This window comes from Garra rufa, chromosome 21 (assembly GCF_049309525.1).
Source record: "Garra rufa chromosome 21, GarRuf1.0, whole genome shotgun sequence".
Classification (NCBI taxonomy): domain Eukaryota; kingdom Metazoa; phylum Chordata; class Actinopteri; order Cypriniformes; family Cyprinidae; genus Garra; species Garra rufa.
Genome location: NC_133381.1, coordinates 18463052 through 18480221, shown reverse-complemented (window position 1 = coordinate 18480221; position 17170 = coordinate 18463052). Strand labels below are relative to the sequence as shown.

Genomic DNA, 17170 nt, shown 5'->3' with positions numbered 1-17170 from the left:
GTTTCTGGTCGCCTACTGGAGCTGTAAGGACCCATTATGCCAACCCAGCATTGCAGTCATTACGGCTGCTAGAGGGAGTAATTTACAATGGAGTTTACGGATATTCTTGATTCTTTGGAGGACCTGGGGTAGGTGAATCAACTTATCGCTATCATTTATATATTTTTTTGCTTCATCAGCCGTTCTGAATTTCGATTAAACGGCATAAATTTGAACGTGTGCTCGCATGTCCCGGCACGCCGGTGTTCTGCATGATCTCAGACACAGAACCGCTTTCCCTATTCTAAACTGCTGTTGGTTACATCAACTTTAATTAATTAATTAATTAATTATTCATTTAAAATGTTTTTTAACTCCTTAACAGCCATGATTTGTTGTCTGTCTTGTTTTATTAGAACTAAGGAAATTGGCACATGCATTTGACAGCATGATTTGTGCAATCAATGAAGTGATTGGGCCGTGCTGCGTCAGCAGTGCTCAAATATCTCAAATATATCCACTGCCATAAATAGCCTGAATCATCATAGCCTAAATGAACACACCTCTGTCACCACATTCCCAGCTCCCGATATGTCAAACGAGTTTACAAGATCATTAAATCCGTAGACTGTTCTAGAATCAGTAAAGACGTATTTGTGTAAGATTAAAACTCATTTGAGGATCAGAATTGATTGTAGTATAAGATCTTATTTTCTTAATTTAACGCAATTAGCTTTTTACAAATCTACCAGAGGTAAGCATGCTTAGATATTGCACTGTTGCAACATCATTGGTTCACGTTCTCTTAAACAGCAGGGAAAGTGCAGAATGACCTAGGACCATCTCGAAATGCAAACATAAGCAAATAAACTGCTCAGAAAAGTGTGTATGTTTTTGTTTGCAGATACCAGGGTCCACTTCTGGAGGATGGCGCTCTTGAGACGGCTGTGACTGGTGGTGCTGCATCTCCAGAGTTCACTAAACTGTGTGCCTGGCTTGTGTCTGAGCTGAAGCTCTACTGCAAACTAGAGGAGAATGTGCAGGCGACCAACTGTGAGTGTGATCTTGCGTACACAATATAATCTATGAAACCAAGTAAGTGTCTGTCAGAATGTGATTTTTTTTTTTTTTTTTTTTTTGGTTTTGTTTGTTGTTTTGGGTGTGGCTTGTACAGGTCCGAGCGAGGCTGAGGGGTTTCAGCTGGAGATGAGTGGTCTTTTAGCTGAGCTGTACTGTCCATATCCTGCTCTCACCACTGGAGAGGTTACCAAACGTCTGCTGAACGCAAACAACTGCCTGTTAATGCTAAGTATGTAAACATTAGCATTTGCTCATTGCGGTGAATCGATATGACGCTTTGAAAAAAAATGGTTTAAAATTTTTTGAAATTGGTCTGTTGGTGAATTCGGTTACTTGAAATAAGGTTAACTTAAATAAAAATATTAATTAAAACCTTTTTCTGCTACTTGTCAAGGCAGCAGTTGTCATCTTATTTAATTTTAACTTGATGTATTAAAACAACAAAAAAACCCAAAAAAATTAATATTAATAATTAGTATGAACTATACAGACACGAAACAACAAATACAAAAAAATGAAAAATGGAAACAAATAACTCGCTACTAGTAGTAAAAAGTACAAAAGTTTTTGGACAATAAGATTTTTAATGTTTTTAAAGAAGTATCTTTTGCTCACCAAGCCTGCATTTATTTGATCCATAGTTCAGTAAAAACAGTAAAAATGTGACACATTTTTACTATTTAAAAAAAACATTTTTTTTAATTGAATTTATTTTAAAATGTAATTCATTTCTGTGATTTCAAAGCTGAATTTTTAGCATCATTACTCCAGTCACATCATTCAAATCATTCTAATATTCTAATATAAATATTATTATAGCTGAAAACAGCTAAATGGATTTTTTTTTTCCAGGTTTTTTTGATGAATAGAAAGTTAAGAACAGCAGCATTTATTTGAAACAGAAATCGTCTGTAACATTATAAATGTCTTTATCATCACTTTTGTGAAAGCATCCTTGCTAAATAAATGTATTATTTCTAGAATTTTGCTCCCCCCCAAAGAAATTATACTGACTCCAAGCTTTTGAACAGTATAGTGTATAATGCTGATCTTTGGATCTTTCTAGTCAACAAAAAACCCTTAATGTACTCATCTGTTTCAAATATTGATAATAATAAAAAAACAAATCTTCAACAGCAAATCAGAATAGTAGAATGATTTCGGAAGGATCATGTGACTAGAGTAATGATGCTAAAAATTCAGCTTTGAAATCACAGTAATAAATTATATTTTAAAATATATTTAAATAGAATGCAGTTATTTTAAATAGTAAAAATATTTTGAAATTGTACTGTTTTTGCTGTACTTTGAATCAAATAAATGCAGGTATGGTGAGCAGAAGAGACTTCTTTAAAAACATTAAAAATCTTACTGTCCAAAAATTTTTGGCTGGTAGTGTATCATAATGGTACTAAAGTAGCACAGGTTCAAGATCCTTTGACATTATAAATATTTTTAATACTTGTACCATTCTTCCAGGCTTCTTAATCTCCGAGCTTGAGTCATCTAGGATGATCCTGGTGAACCAGCCCCAGAAGAAGGTGCAGGAGACGGGCGGCAGTAAAGTCTTCATGGAGCTGAAGGGCATCTGTATGGCCCTGGGCATGTCCAAACCTCCTGCCAACATCACCATGTTCCAGTTTTTCAGTGGGATTGAGAAAAAGGTAAAGTTTATTAGAAGGCAATGTATATTAAAGGAGTCATGAACTGCTTTTTTTTTTTTTTTTACTATTTTTGTGCTGTTTTCTGAGGTCCACTTATAATGTTTTACATTTTAGTAAAGTAATAGGCTATTTTTTGTCCCTTTTTGCCCATTCATTAAAAATAAAGTTCATCCACTTATTCCTAATGTTGGGATCAGAAGGAAGGCAATGCAAAGACTGTTTTTCCACAACTTGGCACTGCATGTACATGTTTATTGGTAAATGAGAGTCATTGTTTGTTTGTGCATTCTAATCAAATGTGATTTCTCCCACAGCTGAAGGAAGCTTTGTCTAAGGTCCCTCCATCTCATATAGGAGAACCTCTACTGAAGAAACCACTGGGCCCTGTACATTGGGTAAGCTCTGATTTTGATTTCTATCTTATCTTCTAAAAGCACTAAACTAACAATTTTAAACTTGAACATAGAGTTAAATTGCATACTTTAATTAGAAGTGTTTGTCTTTATCCTCCAGGAAAAAGTTGAAGCAATAAACCAAGCACTTGTGAATGAGTATGAAGTGAGAAGGAAGATGTTGCTGAAACGACTGGATGTGACGGTGCAGTCTTTTGGCTGGTCAGAAAGAGCAAAGGTTTATGTATAACATAAAACAAGAAGTTTCCACTTTACTTTCACTTCATTTTCCACTTTACATAATTACTTTGCTTTGTAATTCTATACAGACACGTTCTGATAAACTTTCGAAAGTGTACCAGCCTCTTCGAGTGGTGCTGGCTGCTAAAACCAAAGTGTCTGTGGCTCACCTGTTTGCTGCTAGAGATGATTTATCAAAGATCTTGAGAACCAGCAGTGGTCACATCAGAGACAAAACAGCCTGCGCCATTAACAAGGTGGGTTATTTTTGGATGTACTTTCAGATTCTTTTTTAATCTTGTGCGTTTTTAATAGGAGCTGCACTATTTCAGAAGTTAGGAGTTGGTAGGATTTTTAAATGTTTTTGAAGGAAGTCTATTATGCTCACTAATGCTGCATTTATTTGATCAAAAATACAGTAAAAACAGTAATATTGTGAGATATTACAATTGAAATTATATTCTAATACAGTTGAAGTCAAAAGTTTACATACACCTTGCAGAATCTGCAAAATGTTACTTATTTTACCAAAATAAGAGGGATCATACAAAATGTATTTTTTAATTTAGTACTGACCTGAATAAGATATTTCACATAAAAGACATTTACATATAGTCCACAAGAGTCCCTTGTTTGTCCTAAACAGTTGAGAAAATCCTTCAGATCCCACAAATTACTAAATGGAAAAACATATATTTAGGCAAAATAAGAAAAATGTACGCATCTTCATTCGGTTCAAAAGTTTACATCCCTGGCTCTTAATCCATTGTGTTTCCTTCTAAAGACTAGACGTTTTGAATAAAGTTGTTCTTTGCACAAAAAAGTATTCTCGTAGCTTCCTAAAATTACGAACCACTGATATCATATGGACTGTTTTAACAATGTCTTTACTACCTTTCTGGGCCTTGAACTTGTCAGTTGCGTTGCTGTCTATGCAGGGTCAGAAAGCTCTTGGATTTAATAAAAAATATCTTAATTTGTGTTTTGAAGATGAAAGATGGTCTTAAGGGAAAGTAATACTTTCTTTAAAAAAAGGCTAAGCGGTAGGGTACGTACTAGCGAATTTATCATTCTTGTGTTTATTAGGTCCTGATGGGTCGTGTTCCTGATCGAGGAGGGAGACCCAATGAGATCGAAGCTCCACCTCCAGAGATGCCCACATGGCAGAAACGACAAGATGGTCCACAAGGGGGTGGTGGAGGACAGCACTACTCCGGTGGAGGAGGACGAGGTGGTGGACGAGGCGGATACGATCAGCAGCAGGGCGGCCGTGGAGGTCATGATAGAGGAGGAGGTGGCGGCAGAGGAGGGAGAGGAGACCACCGTGGAGGTAAACCACAGGGGAACTGGCAGGATGGCTCTGGCGGAGGTGGATACCAGGGTCACTACCAGGACGGTGGATATCGAGGAGGAGGAGGCTATCAAGGAGGCCAACAGGGATCTGGATACCAAGGAGGAGGCTACCAAGGAGGCCAGCAAGGACAGGGGTACCCAGGAGGAGGAGGAGGAGGAGGAGGAGGATATCAGGGCGGAGGTGGGGGTTACCAGCACGAGGGCTACTATCAAGATGGAGGACGACACCAGGATAGAGGAGGACGGGGTGGACGTGGGGGTAGAGGAAGAGGAAGAGGAAGTGGACAGGGAGGAGGATGGAGTGGAAGAGGAGGGCAGAATTTTAACCAAGGTGGGCAATTCGAGCAGTTCTTTCAGCAAGGTGGGCACCAGTACAACCAGGCCGGCTTTAGCCAGGGAAGACAGTTTACTAGCTGAAAAGAGATGGTTAATGCAATCTACAGCTTCAGAGAGGACCCACGATTCTCTGAGGGTGGGAGACCGAGAGAAACGCAGGCCTACGAATGAGCGGATAGGCGTTATTACATCTCATCATTCCCATGGTGCCTCTGGAGTCTGCTTTACAAAGATCTCCCTGAATGAACAATGTGCTTCTGCATGTGTATAGTTGGTTTAAACAGTTCTACTAAAGCAGAGCATTTAAACTACTCCAGTTATTTGGAAGCGCGTGGCCGGGTTGCCAAAAAACTCCTAGGATGAACTTTGGTGTGTTGCTGGGTTTTTCTTCTTCCTTCCTCATTGATGATTGACATCGGTCCAGTCTACTGCCTGATCTCGCTGCCCCGACTCTGAATCTGACGAAGCCTTATACTAGGAAGTTATCAAACTTTTGTTATTCTAGTTTTATTTATGGAGATGTTACTTTGAGTTCTCAAGGTCCATCCTGTCATTTCAACGATCAGCACTTGAAAATGTTTTTCTTTTTTTCCATCTCCCTCAGTGAGATTTTGTTAACATGTGAATAAAGGTCAGCTGAGTTCTTGACGCTCGTGTGAATGTTCATTTGCTGACCGTGTGGAAACCCTGAGATTGATTGACTGACATGAGTGGGACAGAGTGGATAGAGTTCACCTTTACAAGGTTTTTGAATGATTAAACAACCTGTAATGAAAAAAGCTCACTTTCTTGGTGTATTTGTATTTTTTTATCACATTTCAAATAAAGATTCATTTTCTTTAAATATTACAGTGGCAATATAATATCAGAAGTAACAATGACAAAAACAACTTTACTAAATTAAATACAACATTTCTACAGATTCCTACATTCGTGACATGCTTAGAAATACAGTAGCCACATGGGGGCGATAGACAGCAATTTATTTTTAACACCTGCAAAATGGCATTTCTAAACATTCAAAGTCACTTAATCACAGTTTTAAACCAGTCAGTATGAAACATGAAACACAAACTGTAGTATTTATGTTTTAAAGCGAAAGAAAGTTTTGAAAGTTGTGAATAGTTTGTTTTCGGGTAGTGTGTTTATTGATGTTTTTCATGGACAGCAGGTGAACTGTAACAGTGCAATGAAGGAATCATAAGACATTTCTACAAATGACATTCAATTACGCTCACTCTGGTTAAAGCAGACAGTTTAAATCTAAATCCAGTTATTTTGTTTTAAAAAAATACACTATAAATAGTTAATATACACTTTTATAATGTCTTTTCCAGCTAAAGTCTCTAAATATTCCAGTCAGGATGGTGAAAGTCCCTTGATGTTTAATATTCAGTTTTATGGGTCAAGCTTATCTTCACTGGCAACCCTGAGATCGCTGCACACAACCTTATTTCAGCGTTGGTAAAAACCTTACAATTCAACTTTTTATATATAATGAAGCTCAGCAATTTAGTGAGGAAATATAAGTGCAGCGAGAACCTTGGGACTCAACACGTCTGTAAGTTTGATGTTCAAAATGTAGTAAATGTACACCTTTTCCTCATGTAGACCTGGCATCGACCGGAAACATTTATAAGACTATAATCAATACAGCAATGAAAAGGTTGGTCATTTTAAAGCAGTAATTATTGGCCAATCTTCTTATGTCCCAGAAGAGTCACCAGTTTTTCAATACACATCTCTTGATTTCGTAAAGCTGAAGAAATTGTGTTGATACGGCTGCTGCTGCTGCTGCTCGTAAGTCAAATAACGTGTTTGAATGGTCTTTAGCAACAATTCGCACTTATCAATAAGTGAAAGACAACAGATGTACTAGAAAGCGCAGTATTAGAATAATACTCTAATGACTATGGCAACAGGTAAGCGCATTCAGCAGCGCACATGAAGGCTTCAAATGACAGACGTGGTTTCTCAACTGCTTCAGGATGTCATTATTAGCATAACATTAATTCTGTAATCATTTAATTCCTTGCATGTTGTTTCAAACCTGACTGACTTTTGTGAAGACTTCTTTGAGTCTTCCATACAATGACAGTGAATAGGAACCAACTTGTAGGGCTGGGCGATAAAATGCTAACGATAATAATTTTCCCTGATAAAACGATAACAAGAGTTAGGTAAATGTCAGATATAATGTTTATGTGCCAAAAGCAAAAGCCAAATGAAACAGTGCTACTAATCGCTCCACATGGAGCATTTTTTCCGCTCGGCTGAAAGTTCAAATGGCATTATGACAGCGTATTAGTGCCACGTTAAAAAATAAAGTCGAAATATTTGGCGAATAAAATCAAAATTACGAGAATTAATTTGTAGCAATTACAAGATTAAGTTATAATATTTTGAGAGTAGGCTTAGGCTATATTCTATCGTAGCCTATAGCGCATGCAAATGGCACGGATTGAGAGATACTCCAAAGTCTCAACTTTTAAAATCGGTCAGTTTTATAGCCAAATACAAACAATATGTCTTACAATGTGTTTTTCACGCTCTTTAATGTGGCGTTACAGACAAAGCTTATTCCCAGCAAACACAGAACGTTCCCATATGGTTCCCATTTGATTATTTTTTCGGGAACCAAATGAGAACGTTCCCTGTAGGTTCTCTTTTTAATAACCTATAAAGAACGTTCTTAGAATGTTCCCTGCAGGTTATTTTTTGGTTTAATTTATAACCAAAAACTAACGTTCCCAGAACGTTCTGGGAACCAAATATTTTTAGCTGGGTTACTATTACTGGGTGGTTGGCGCACTACAAATAGGCCTTATGAATGCAATCAAAGACATGAAATATTATTTCTAAGCATACTGTCCCTGCCAGTATAACACATAGTATGATTTCTGCTAATTATTCAAATGAATATCCGGTGGGCTGTCAACTTCTCCTGGTGCTCCCAATCTGGGCCATTTGTATGTGCAGGCTATACTCTCAAAATATTATAACTTTAATTGCTACGATTTAATTCTCGTAATTTCGACTTTATTCTTGTAACATTTTGACTTTATTCACGTAACATTTTGACTTTATTCTCGAAACATTTCCACTTTATTCTCCAAACATTTTGATTTAATTCTTGAAACATTTCCACTTTAATCTCATAATTTCGACTTTATTTTTAAAACATTTCAACTTTATTCTTGTAACATTTTGACTTTATTCACGTAACATTTTGACTTTATTCTTGTAACATTTTGACTTTATTCACGTAACATTTTGACTTTATTCTTGTAACATTTTGACTTTATTCTTGTAACATTTTGACTTTATTCACGTAACATTTTGACTTTATTCACGTAACATTTTGACTTTATTCACGTAATATTTTGACTTTATTCACGTAATATTTTGACTTTATTCTCGAAACATTTCGACTTTATTCTTGAAACATTTTGACTTTATTCTTGTAACATTTTGACTTTATTCTTGTAACATTTTGACTTTATTCACGTAACATTTTGACTTTATTCTCGAAACATTTCCACTTTATTCTCCAAACATTTTGATTTAATTCTTGAAACATTTCCACTTTAATCTCATAATTTCGACTTTATTTTTAAAACATTTCAACTTTATTCTTGTAACATTTTGAATTTATTCACGTAACATTTTTACTTTATTCTTGTAACATTTTGACTTTATTCTTGTAACATTTTGACTTTATTCACGTAATATTTTGACTTTATTCTCGAAACATTTCGACTTTATTCTTGCAACATTTTGACTTTATTCTTGTAACATTTTGACTTTATTCTTGTAACATTTTGACTTTATTCTTGTAACATTTTGAATTTATTCACGTAATATTTTGACTTTATTCTTGAAACATTTCGACTTTATTCTTGAAACATTTTGATTTCATTCTTGAAACATTTCGACTTTATTCTTGTAACATTTTGATTTCATTCTTGAAACATTTCGACTTTATTCTTGTAACATTTTGACTTTATTCTTGTAACATTTTGACTTTATTCTTGTAACATTTTGACTTTATTCTTGAAACATTTCGACTTTATTCTTGTAACATTTCGACTTTATTCTTGAAACATTTTGATTTCATTCTTGAAACATTTCGACTTTATTCTTGAAACATTTTGATTTCATTCTTGAAACATTTTGATTTCATTCTTGAAACATTTCGACTTTATTCTTGTAACATTTTGACTTTATTCTTGTAACATTTTGACTTTATTCTTGTAACATTTTGATTTCATTCTTGAAACATTTCGACTTTATTCTTGTAACATTTCGACTTTATTCTTGAAACATTTTGATTTCATTCTTGAAACATTTCGACTTTATTCTTGAAACATTTTGATTTCATTCTTGAAACATTTCTACTTTATTCTTGTAACATTTTGATTTCATTCTTGAAACATTTAGACTTTATTCTTGTAACATTTTGACTTTATTCTTGTAACATTTTGACTTTATTCTTGTAACATTTTGAATTTATTCACGTAATATTTTGACTTTATTCTTGAAACATTTCGACTTTATTCTTGAAACATTTTGATTTCATTCTTGAAACATTTCGACTTTATTCTTGAAACATTTTGATTTCATTCTTGAAACATTTCTACTTTATTCTTGTAACATTTTGATTTCATTCTTGAAACATTTCGACTTTATTCTTGTAACATTTTGACTTTATTCTTGTAACATTTTGACTTTATTCTTGTAATATTTTGACTTTATTCTCGAAACATTTCGACTTTATTCTTGAAACATTTTTATTTCATTCTTGAAACATTTCGACATTATTCTTGTAACATTTTAACTTTATTCTTGTAACATTTTGACTTTATTCAAGTAACATTTTGACTTTATTTTTCAAACATTTAGACTTTATTCTCTAAACATTTTGATTTCATTCTCGAAACATTTTGACTTTAATCTCGTAATTTCGATTTTATTTTTGAAACATTTTGACTTTATTCTCGAAACATTTTGACTTTATTCTTAAAATTTAAACTTTATTTTCAAAATATTTAGATATTCTCATAATTTCAACTTTATTTAAAAAAATGTTAACTTTATTCTCAAAATATTATGACTTTGATCTCCTAATTAAATTTTTTTATATTTTTTAACATGGCACTAAACACTGTCGTAGCATTGCAGCGCAAGCTTAAGTTTAGAGTAGTAGTATTGGAGCCAGCATTGCCAAGTCCATGATTATCCCGCGGAATTGGGCTACTTTAACACTGTTGAAGTGACCTCAATTACATGATATTTAGTCCCTGGAATGTGAATTTAAGCAGGGGGAACCCCATCAAAAAATGTGTATTTTACCCCTCAATGTGATTTTTACAGCACAGAACGCAAATGACTTGCGATTTAAACTAGTTTAAAACCAGATGAAACAGTGCTGACAAACAGGAGAAACACTGTACACAGTGATACAGTCGGAAGGCTTTTCAATATACAAGTCGCCATAATTTATCATGGATTTACTGTGGTAACACTAGCTGCAACATGGTGTTGTTGCAAAAATGCAGAATATTCATATAGAATTTTATTATATTATTAAAGTAGACTTGCATTAAATGTATTAAAGGTGTAATGGAATATAATTGCTGTTTTTTGTGATTCAGTTATAGCGTTTGTGCATTTATACTAAATGTTTTTAGACGACTTTTTCACCCAAATATAAAGAAACCAAAGTTAGATTTTTACCATGGTATTGAGACACTATATATGTGACCCTGGACCACAAAACCAGTCATAAGTGTCAACTTTTAAAAATTGAGATTTATACATTATCTAAAAATATACTTTCCATTGATGCATGGTTTGTTAGGATAGGACAATATTTTGAGACAATTGCCTTTAAAGCTGTCCAAATGAAATGCATATTACTAATCAAAAATGAAGTTTTGATATATTTAGGGTAGGAAATTTACAAAACATCATCTTTATTTAATATCCTAATGATTTTTGGCTTAAAAAATTGATAATTTTGACCCATACAATGTATTATTGGCTATTACAAATATACCCATGCTACATAAGACTGGTTTTGTGGTCCAGGGTAAAATTAGTGGTTTTAACTGTGGTTATCATGAACTAAATGTATGCTACTATGGTAATGGTTAATTTTAATAAAACTCAAACAGTCAGAATAATTAATTTCACCATATAAAAATGAGGTTGTTACAATTTTTATAGATACTGTTACTGTTTTTGACAATGAACATAATTTTACATCTGCATCCTACTTCAAGCTACTTCTACTGTCAACTCAAGCTACTGTCAAATGTGTCTTTCTAAGAGACAAAAATGTAATATTATACAAACTGTGCTGAAGATATGCGTCAAAGTCAAACCTGTTTTATGATCTGAAACAATATCACTTATTAGAACATGCAGAAACTAAAAAATTTCTTTTTCTATTAAGATATTTATTTGTTTGTCATGTTCTGACCATAAAGAGTAGTTTAAATCCACAATTAATGATCTGGTTTCCAACCTAACCTAGGAGCAAAAATCTGCCTTTAAACTTGAAAGAAATAAAGATTTGAAATTTATTGTGATAATTATCGATATCGACTGATATGAAATTTTTATCATAAATTTTTTTTGACCATATCGCCCGGCCCTAGAACCAACAAGATAAACACCATGCTTGTCCAAATGACTCACAAGTCTTTATAAACCTTCAATTTAAAGTTTAAGCTGATATTCACTGAAAACCTTGCCGTTCACTTTCATTGTATGAAAAAGGGCAGACGCTTTGCTAAAAAATCCTTTTGTTTTCCACAATAAATACAAGAAATAAACTCATTTTAGATACAAAGCCATGAGGTTGAGTAAATAATGATAAATAAATACATTTGTTGGGGCAACTGTCTCTTTAAATCTTCAATTGAGGTGCCAGAAGAGCAGCTAATCCTATGGGCTTAAAAACTCACTGTTTGTCTTAGTTGATCTGTTGATCCACCTGTGTGGTTTCTGACTCTCTCTATCTCTCTCACACACACTGTCAGCAAAAATGATTGTATGAGGCTCGTCCCATTTGAACCTGTCGGGCTCTAACTGAGCTGAGATGTCTGGGTGTCAAACTTATTTCAGAACATATGGCGCTGAAGGACGGTGTGTTGCCTTGGCGACAGACTATCGATAGACTCATCTAGCGCTTAGCAACAGAGGCCATATAAACACCTGGTTGACGGCACACCTGCGTCGGCAGAACTGAAGTCTTTGAATTCATGTATATATGAGGATCATTTCAACCTTACATAGCTATCAATGTTGCTAAGCAGTGCTGATGTAATGATGCATAAGGTCAGAGGTTACTTTGTGGACTCCTGTCTGCCTTTTATCAAACACAGGAGACACAACTATGGTGCAAACCATTCACTGAAAGAGTGTAGGTGGTTTTTATATTTATATTTGGGGTAAAGAGTTTTAAAACTCGACGTACCTTCCACTTGAGATCATAATGTGTTGCTGCTGGGTAACACATAAATTAAGTTAGTGTTTTAATGTTCGATCAAACATACGTTCATCTTCATCTTTCCCTCCGTAACATGTTCCAGTTCCACTTTCGCCTTCAGACAACCTGAATATAACCTTCACATCCACTGTGTCCTTTCTGAGTAGTGTTTTTGGAGAACGCAAATCAGAGCGTGCGTCGAAAACACGTCAACGGCATACCTTAAATACTCTTGCTCATGCATCTCATGTATCCATCGCATCAGCTTCCAGTGATTCTCAGTTAGGTTTCCAATCTGTCTGTTACAGGACAGCACAGCGCAGTGCAGTCACTCCCTGTTTAGTCCGAGACCTTTCCTTTGATCCAACCCTTCCCCCAGTTCAGTCAGCGGGTTGCCTGCCGCCCCTCTTTTACTGTGGCTGTAGAAATAGTGGCCCTATTCCTGATCCACTGGAGGCATGAGGCACCCCAGCACGCCCCCTAGAGCGGACAGCCCTCTGGGCCGTGGTCCTGACAGGCTCCAGGGTGTCCTGCATGGGCCCACAGAGCAGTCAAGTCAGCTGATCTGAAAACACACAGTGGAAGATCATGAGGACATGTGACTCATTTGTTTAGGGGAAATAATTAGTGCTGCTTGCTCAGGACAATTTCAGTATGGATTTGGGATTTTTATGGGGAAGTAAGCGGATAGTAGTGCTGGGTGGTTTGACCATAAATCTGTATCTGTTTTGAGGGTTCTGGTGGTTTCATGGTTTATCACCGTTTTTCCCTGACTGTGCCTTTATATGAATCAGAATGCATAACACAGTTAATCAGTTATCCGAACAAATCCAAACAAAAATGCTACATGTAGTATGAGCAATTTTTTTTTATGTAAATTAGATATATAATGTATAATTTCTAAAATGTATGCAAAAACAGAATGGTCTGACCTTAGCTTTGTGAAATTATGCCACATAAACCCCGCAAAACAAAAACAGCAGACGGGCTGAATGAGATGTAAATTCACTCTCTGACAGCAGGTGGCGCTTATGGAACAGCAGCGATACTGCGTTTTCTTTGGCTACTGCTGTAAACAAAGCAGCGCTGTGCTTTTAAATACATTAAGGCCATGTTTACACAAGCGTGTTTTCTCATTAAAACGGCATTTTAAACTATCTCCATCTACACTACACAACCGAAAACGCATATCACATGACCATTCAGGCTGCATACGACACCAAGGATGTCTTATTCAAGAGAAGTAACCGCAATGAATTCTGGGGCGCCTTCGGTAGAAATCTGCAGTAAAACTACTGTAATTTGTTTTTACCTTTTCAATTTAACTTTTACTTTGCTTTTCTTAAATGAGCCTCCAAAATGAGATGCAACAAATGAGCACAATATTATTGTTTTCAAGGATATGCAGAGTGAATGTGGGCAGCCACGCCATCGTTTTCAAAAGTCTCTGTTTTGGTCTGTGTACACTAAAACTTAACTCCGAAGTGTTCTCAAAAGGGATCGGCAGTGTTTTAGAAAATTTCTGTTTTCGAGGGTCAAAATGCCAGAGTAGTGTGAACGACAAGCGCAATCGTAGCAAAAGTTATGCGTTTTAAAAAGAAAACGCACTAGTGTAAACATACCCTAATATGCATTACATGGAGGTACGTTGAAAAGAAAACACCATCTAAGGCCCTGTTTACACTAGTGCGTTTTTGTTTAAACAGCGTTTTAAAATGAAAACGATCCTTATCTAAACTGGCTTTTTCACTGCGTTACAGAAACGATCTCCGTCTACACTACACTAGTGTAAACATACCCTAATATGCATTACATGGAGGTACGTTGAAAAGAAAACACCATCTAAGGCCCTGTTTACACTAGTGCGTTTTTGTTTAAACAGCGTTTTAAAATGAAAACGATCCTCGTCTAAACTGGCTTTTTCACTGCATTACAGAAACAATCTCCATCTACACTACACAACCGAAAACACATGTCACATGACCATTCAGGCTGCATACGTCATTAAGGATGTCTTGTTTTAAAGAAACCATACTAAAATTGACTTGGAGTGTAAAAATACTGTGATTTATTTTTTTACTTCGCAATTTAACAGTTAGTTTCTTGAATGAGGCTACGAAATCAGATGCAACAAATGAAAATTAAGTTATTGTTTACACGGTCGTCAAGGACACGCAGAGCGAATGTGGGCAGCCACGCCATCGCTTTCAAAAGTTTTGTTTCAAAAGGTCCATTTACACTAAAACAGAGTCTGCAGCATTTTCGAAAGTCTCAGTTTTCAAGGGTCAAAAATGCCGGAGTAGTGTAAATGACAGGCGTAATCATAGCAAAAGTTATTTGTTTTAAAATGAAAATGCACTACTGTAAACGTAGCCTCTGACAGCAGGTGGCGCTTATGGAACAGCAGCAATACAACGTTTTCTTGGTTACCACTGTAAACAAAGCTACTGCACATTTAAATATTACATTAATATGCATTATATGGAGGTAAGATGAAAATAAAATACCATCCAAACATTTCCGAAGACAGTTCCCCTCAGAGAAACATTCATGTAAAACCCCAACCCCCAATTCAGTATTTAGGATTTTCTTCCAATATTTCACGCATGAAGTACGTGAAGTGAGTTTGCACTGCCTGCTACAGTATTTTCTCCTCTTTGCGTTCGTCTTCAGCATCTCTGGCTTCTGTTAACGACCATTTGCAGCTGGTTTATTTGCCCAGTTAAAGAATTAGTTGTGTGTTATTAATAGTTCTAAAAGTTTACAGGGATTCCCTGTCAATTCAGGACGCTAATTCAAACCAGTTTACCGTTTGAGCCAGTATATCGGCAATCACATTTTCTAAATAATAAAAAAAAAAAACTCAAATAAAATAAATAAATAAATTTGGGTTACTGGGTGTTTCTTCAACTGAAACTTTTCCCACATTGGATCACCAGAAAATAAACTTCCTTAAAGATTTGTATTTGTATTTTTTTTTATTTGTTTTATATTTTATATCATCTGGTAAATACGTCAATCAGTGTACACTGCAATTCAAAAGTTTGGAGATGAAAAAAATCATAATAATAATTTTATTCAGAGAGGATGCATGAAATGTATCAAACATAAGAAACATTAATATCACAAAAGTTTTTTTTTTTTTTCTGAATCAGTGCTGTTCCTTTGAAATTCAAATGATCAAACTACCCTGACACAAATTATATCATTTTACAAAAATATTAAACAGCACAATTTCTTTCAACATTGATAATAACAATAAATGTTTATTTAGCCCTAAATGTAATAGCTGCTGAAAATGCAGCTGTCATAATAGGAATAAATGACATTTTTAAATATATTAAAACAATGTATATATTTTTTTAAGTTCTAAGAATATTTCACAATATTACTGTTTTTAGTGTAGTTTTGACCAAATAAATGCAGCCTTGGTCAGCATTTTTTTCTTTTGAAAACATAAAACTTACCCCTAACTTCTGAATTGTTTTGTTGTTTTCATTTTTCCCTGTAAGTTAATTTTAATGAAAAAAGAAATCTACATCTTGGACATAAAAATGCCAGAAAATATTATTATTAAATATTAAATATTAAATAGTTTGATTTTAATATTGTGGTAGTAACACTTTACAATAAGGTGTCATTTGTTAACATTAGTTAGTTAATGGATCACCACCTAGAGATGACTTCAATAGCCGTGGATGTCAACCAGATGAGCTCCAAGGCGGATCATCAATAAAGACCTCGCCAACCTTGACGGCCATCGGCACTACACCACAGGATCCTGATGAGTTCTCTACAATCAGACATTGGTACAAACTGTTGTTTGGTCTGGCCAGAGGAGAACTGGTCCCCCGACTGAGCCTGGTTTCTCCCAAGGTTTTTTTCTCCATTTCTGTCACCTGTGGAGTTTTGGTTCCTTGCCGCTGTCGCCTCTGGCTTGCTTAGTTGGGGACATTTTCCAGCGATATCGTATACTATTTGAACTGAACTGACGATGATATCACTGAATTCATTGATGAACTGCCTTTAACTGAAAATTGATTGTTACAATAATGCGTTACTTACACACTATTGTGCTGTTTAAATACTGTGCAGTTGCTTTGACACAATCTGTATTGTAAAAGGCGCTATATAAATAAAGGTGACTTGACTTGACTTGACTTAATGTATTAACTAACATGAATGATAATGAACGACACATTAATTACACTATTTATTAATCTTTGTTAATGTGAGTTAATAAAAATACAGTTGTCCATTGTTAACAAACAACTTGTGATTTCAATAATGCATTAGTACATGCTGAAATTAACATTAACTAACAGTAAATGCTGTAGAAGTGTTCATTCTCAGTTGAGGGTAACTAACGTAGTTAACAAATGAACCTTATTGCAAAGTGTTACCATTGTGGTTTTATATTTCCACCTAAAAGTTAAACATGCGTATTCACAAGCTTCTCACCTAAAAAATTAATTCGGCATTGTAACACTGACAGGTGCACCCACAGTTTAATCCCTGTGTGTCAAGTGACCCTGCCTTTTTAAAACCTGTTCTACAAATAACACAGAGATCTGAATTTAACAAACGAAGCAACACAATCCTGGTCAGACATATGCTCTGCATTTTAACCC

General features: G+C 35.1%; 1 protein-coding gene across 1 annotated transcript; it reads left to right on the top strand.

Annotated features, from left to right (window-relative positions):
- Window positions 1-22: 22 nt before the first annotated feature.
- fam98a (family with sequence similarity 98 member A) lies at window positions 23-5268 on the top strand. Its single transcript, XM_073826870.1, has 8 exons — window positions 23-128; window positions 884-1032; window positions 1154-1288; window positions 2539-2723; window positions 3038-3118; window positions 3237-3353; window positions 3445-3612; window positions 4442-5268. Exons 1-8 carry the CDS (start codon window positions 88-90, stop codon window positions 5123-5125), a joined length of 1560 nt encoding a protein of 519 aa, XP_073682971.1. The 5' UTR covers window positions 23-87; the 3' UTR covers window positions 5126-5268.
- The last annotated feature ends 11902 nt before the right edge of the window (window positions 5269-17170 follow it).

What these genes read in the sequence shown, in the direction of transcription:
- fam98a (XM_073826870.1), top strand. Translation starts at nt 88, where the DNA reads ATGGAGTTTACGGATATTCTTGATTCTTTGGAGGACCTGGG. An exon ending in TCAGTGGGATTGAGAAAAAG is followed by an intron (nt 2,724 to 3,037) that starts GTAAAGTTTATT and finishes TTTCTCCCACAG; the next exon opens with CTGAAGGAAGCTTTGTCTAA. An exon ending in CACTGGGCCCTGTACATTGG is followed by an intron (nt 3,119 to 3,236) that starts GTAAGCTCTGAT and finishes TTTATCCTCCAG; the next exon opens with GAAAAAGTTGAAGCAATAAA.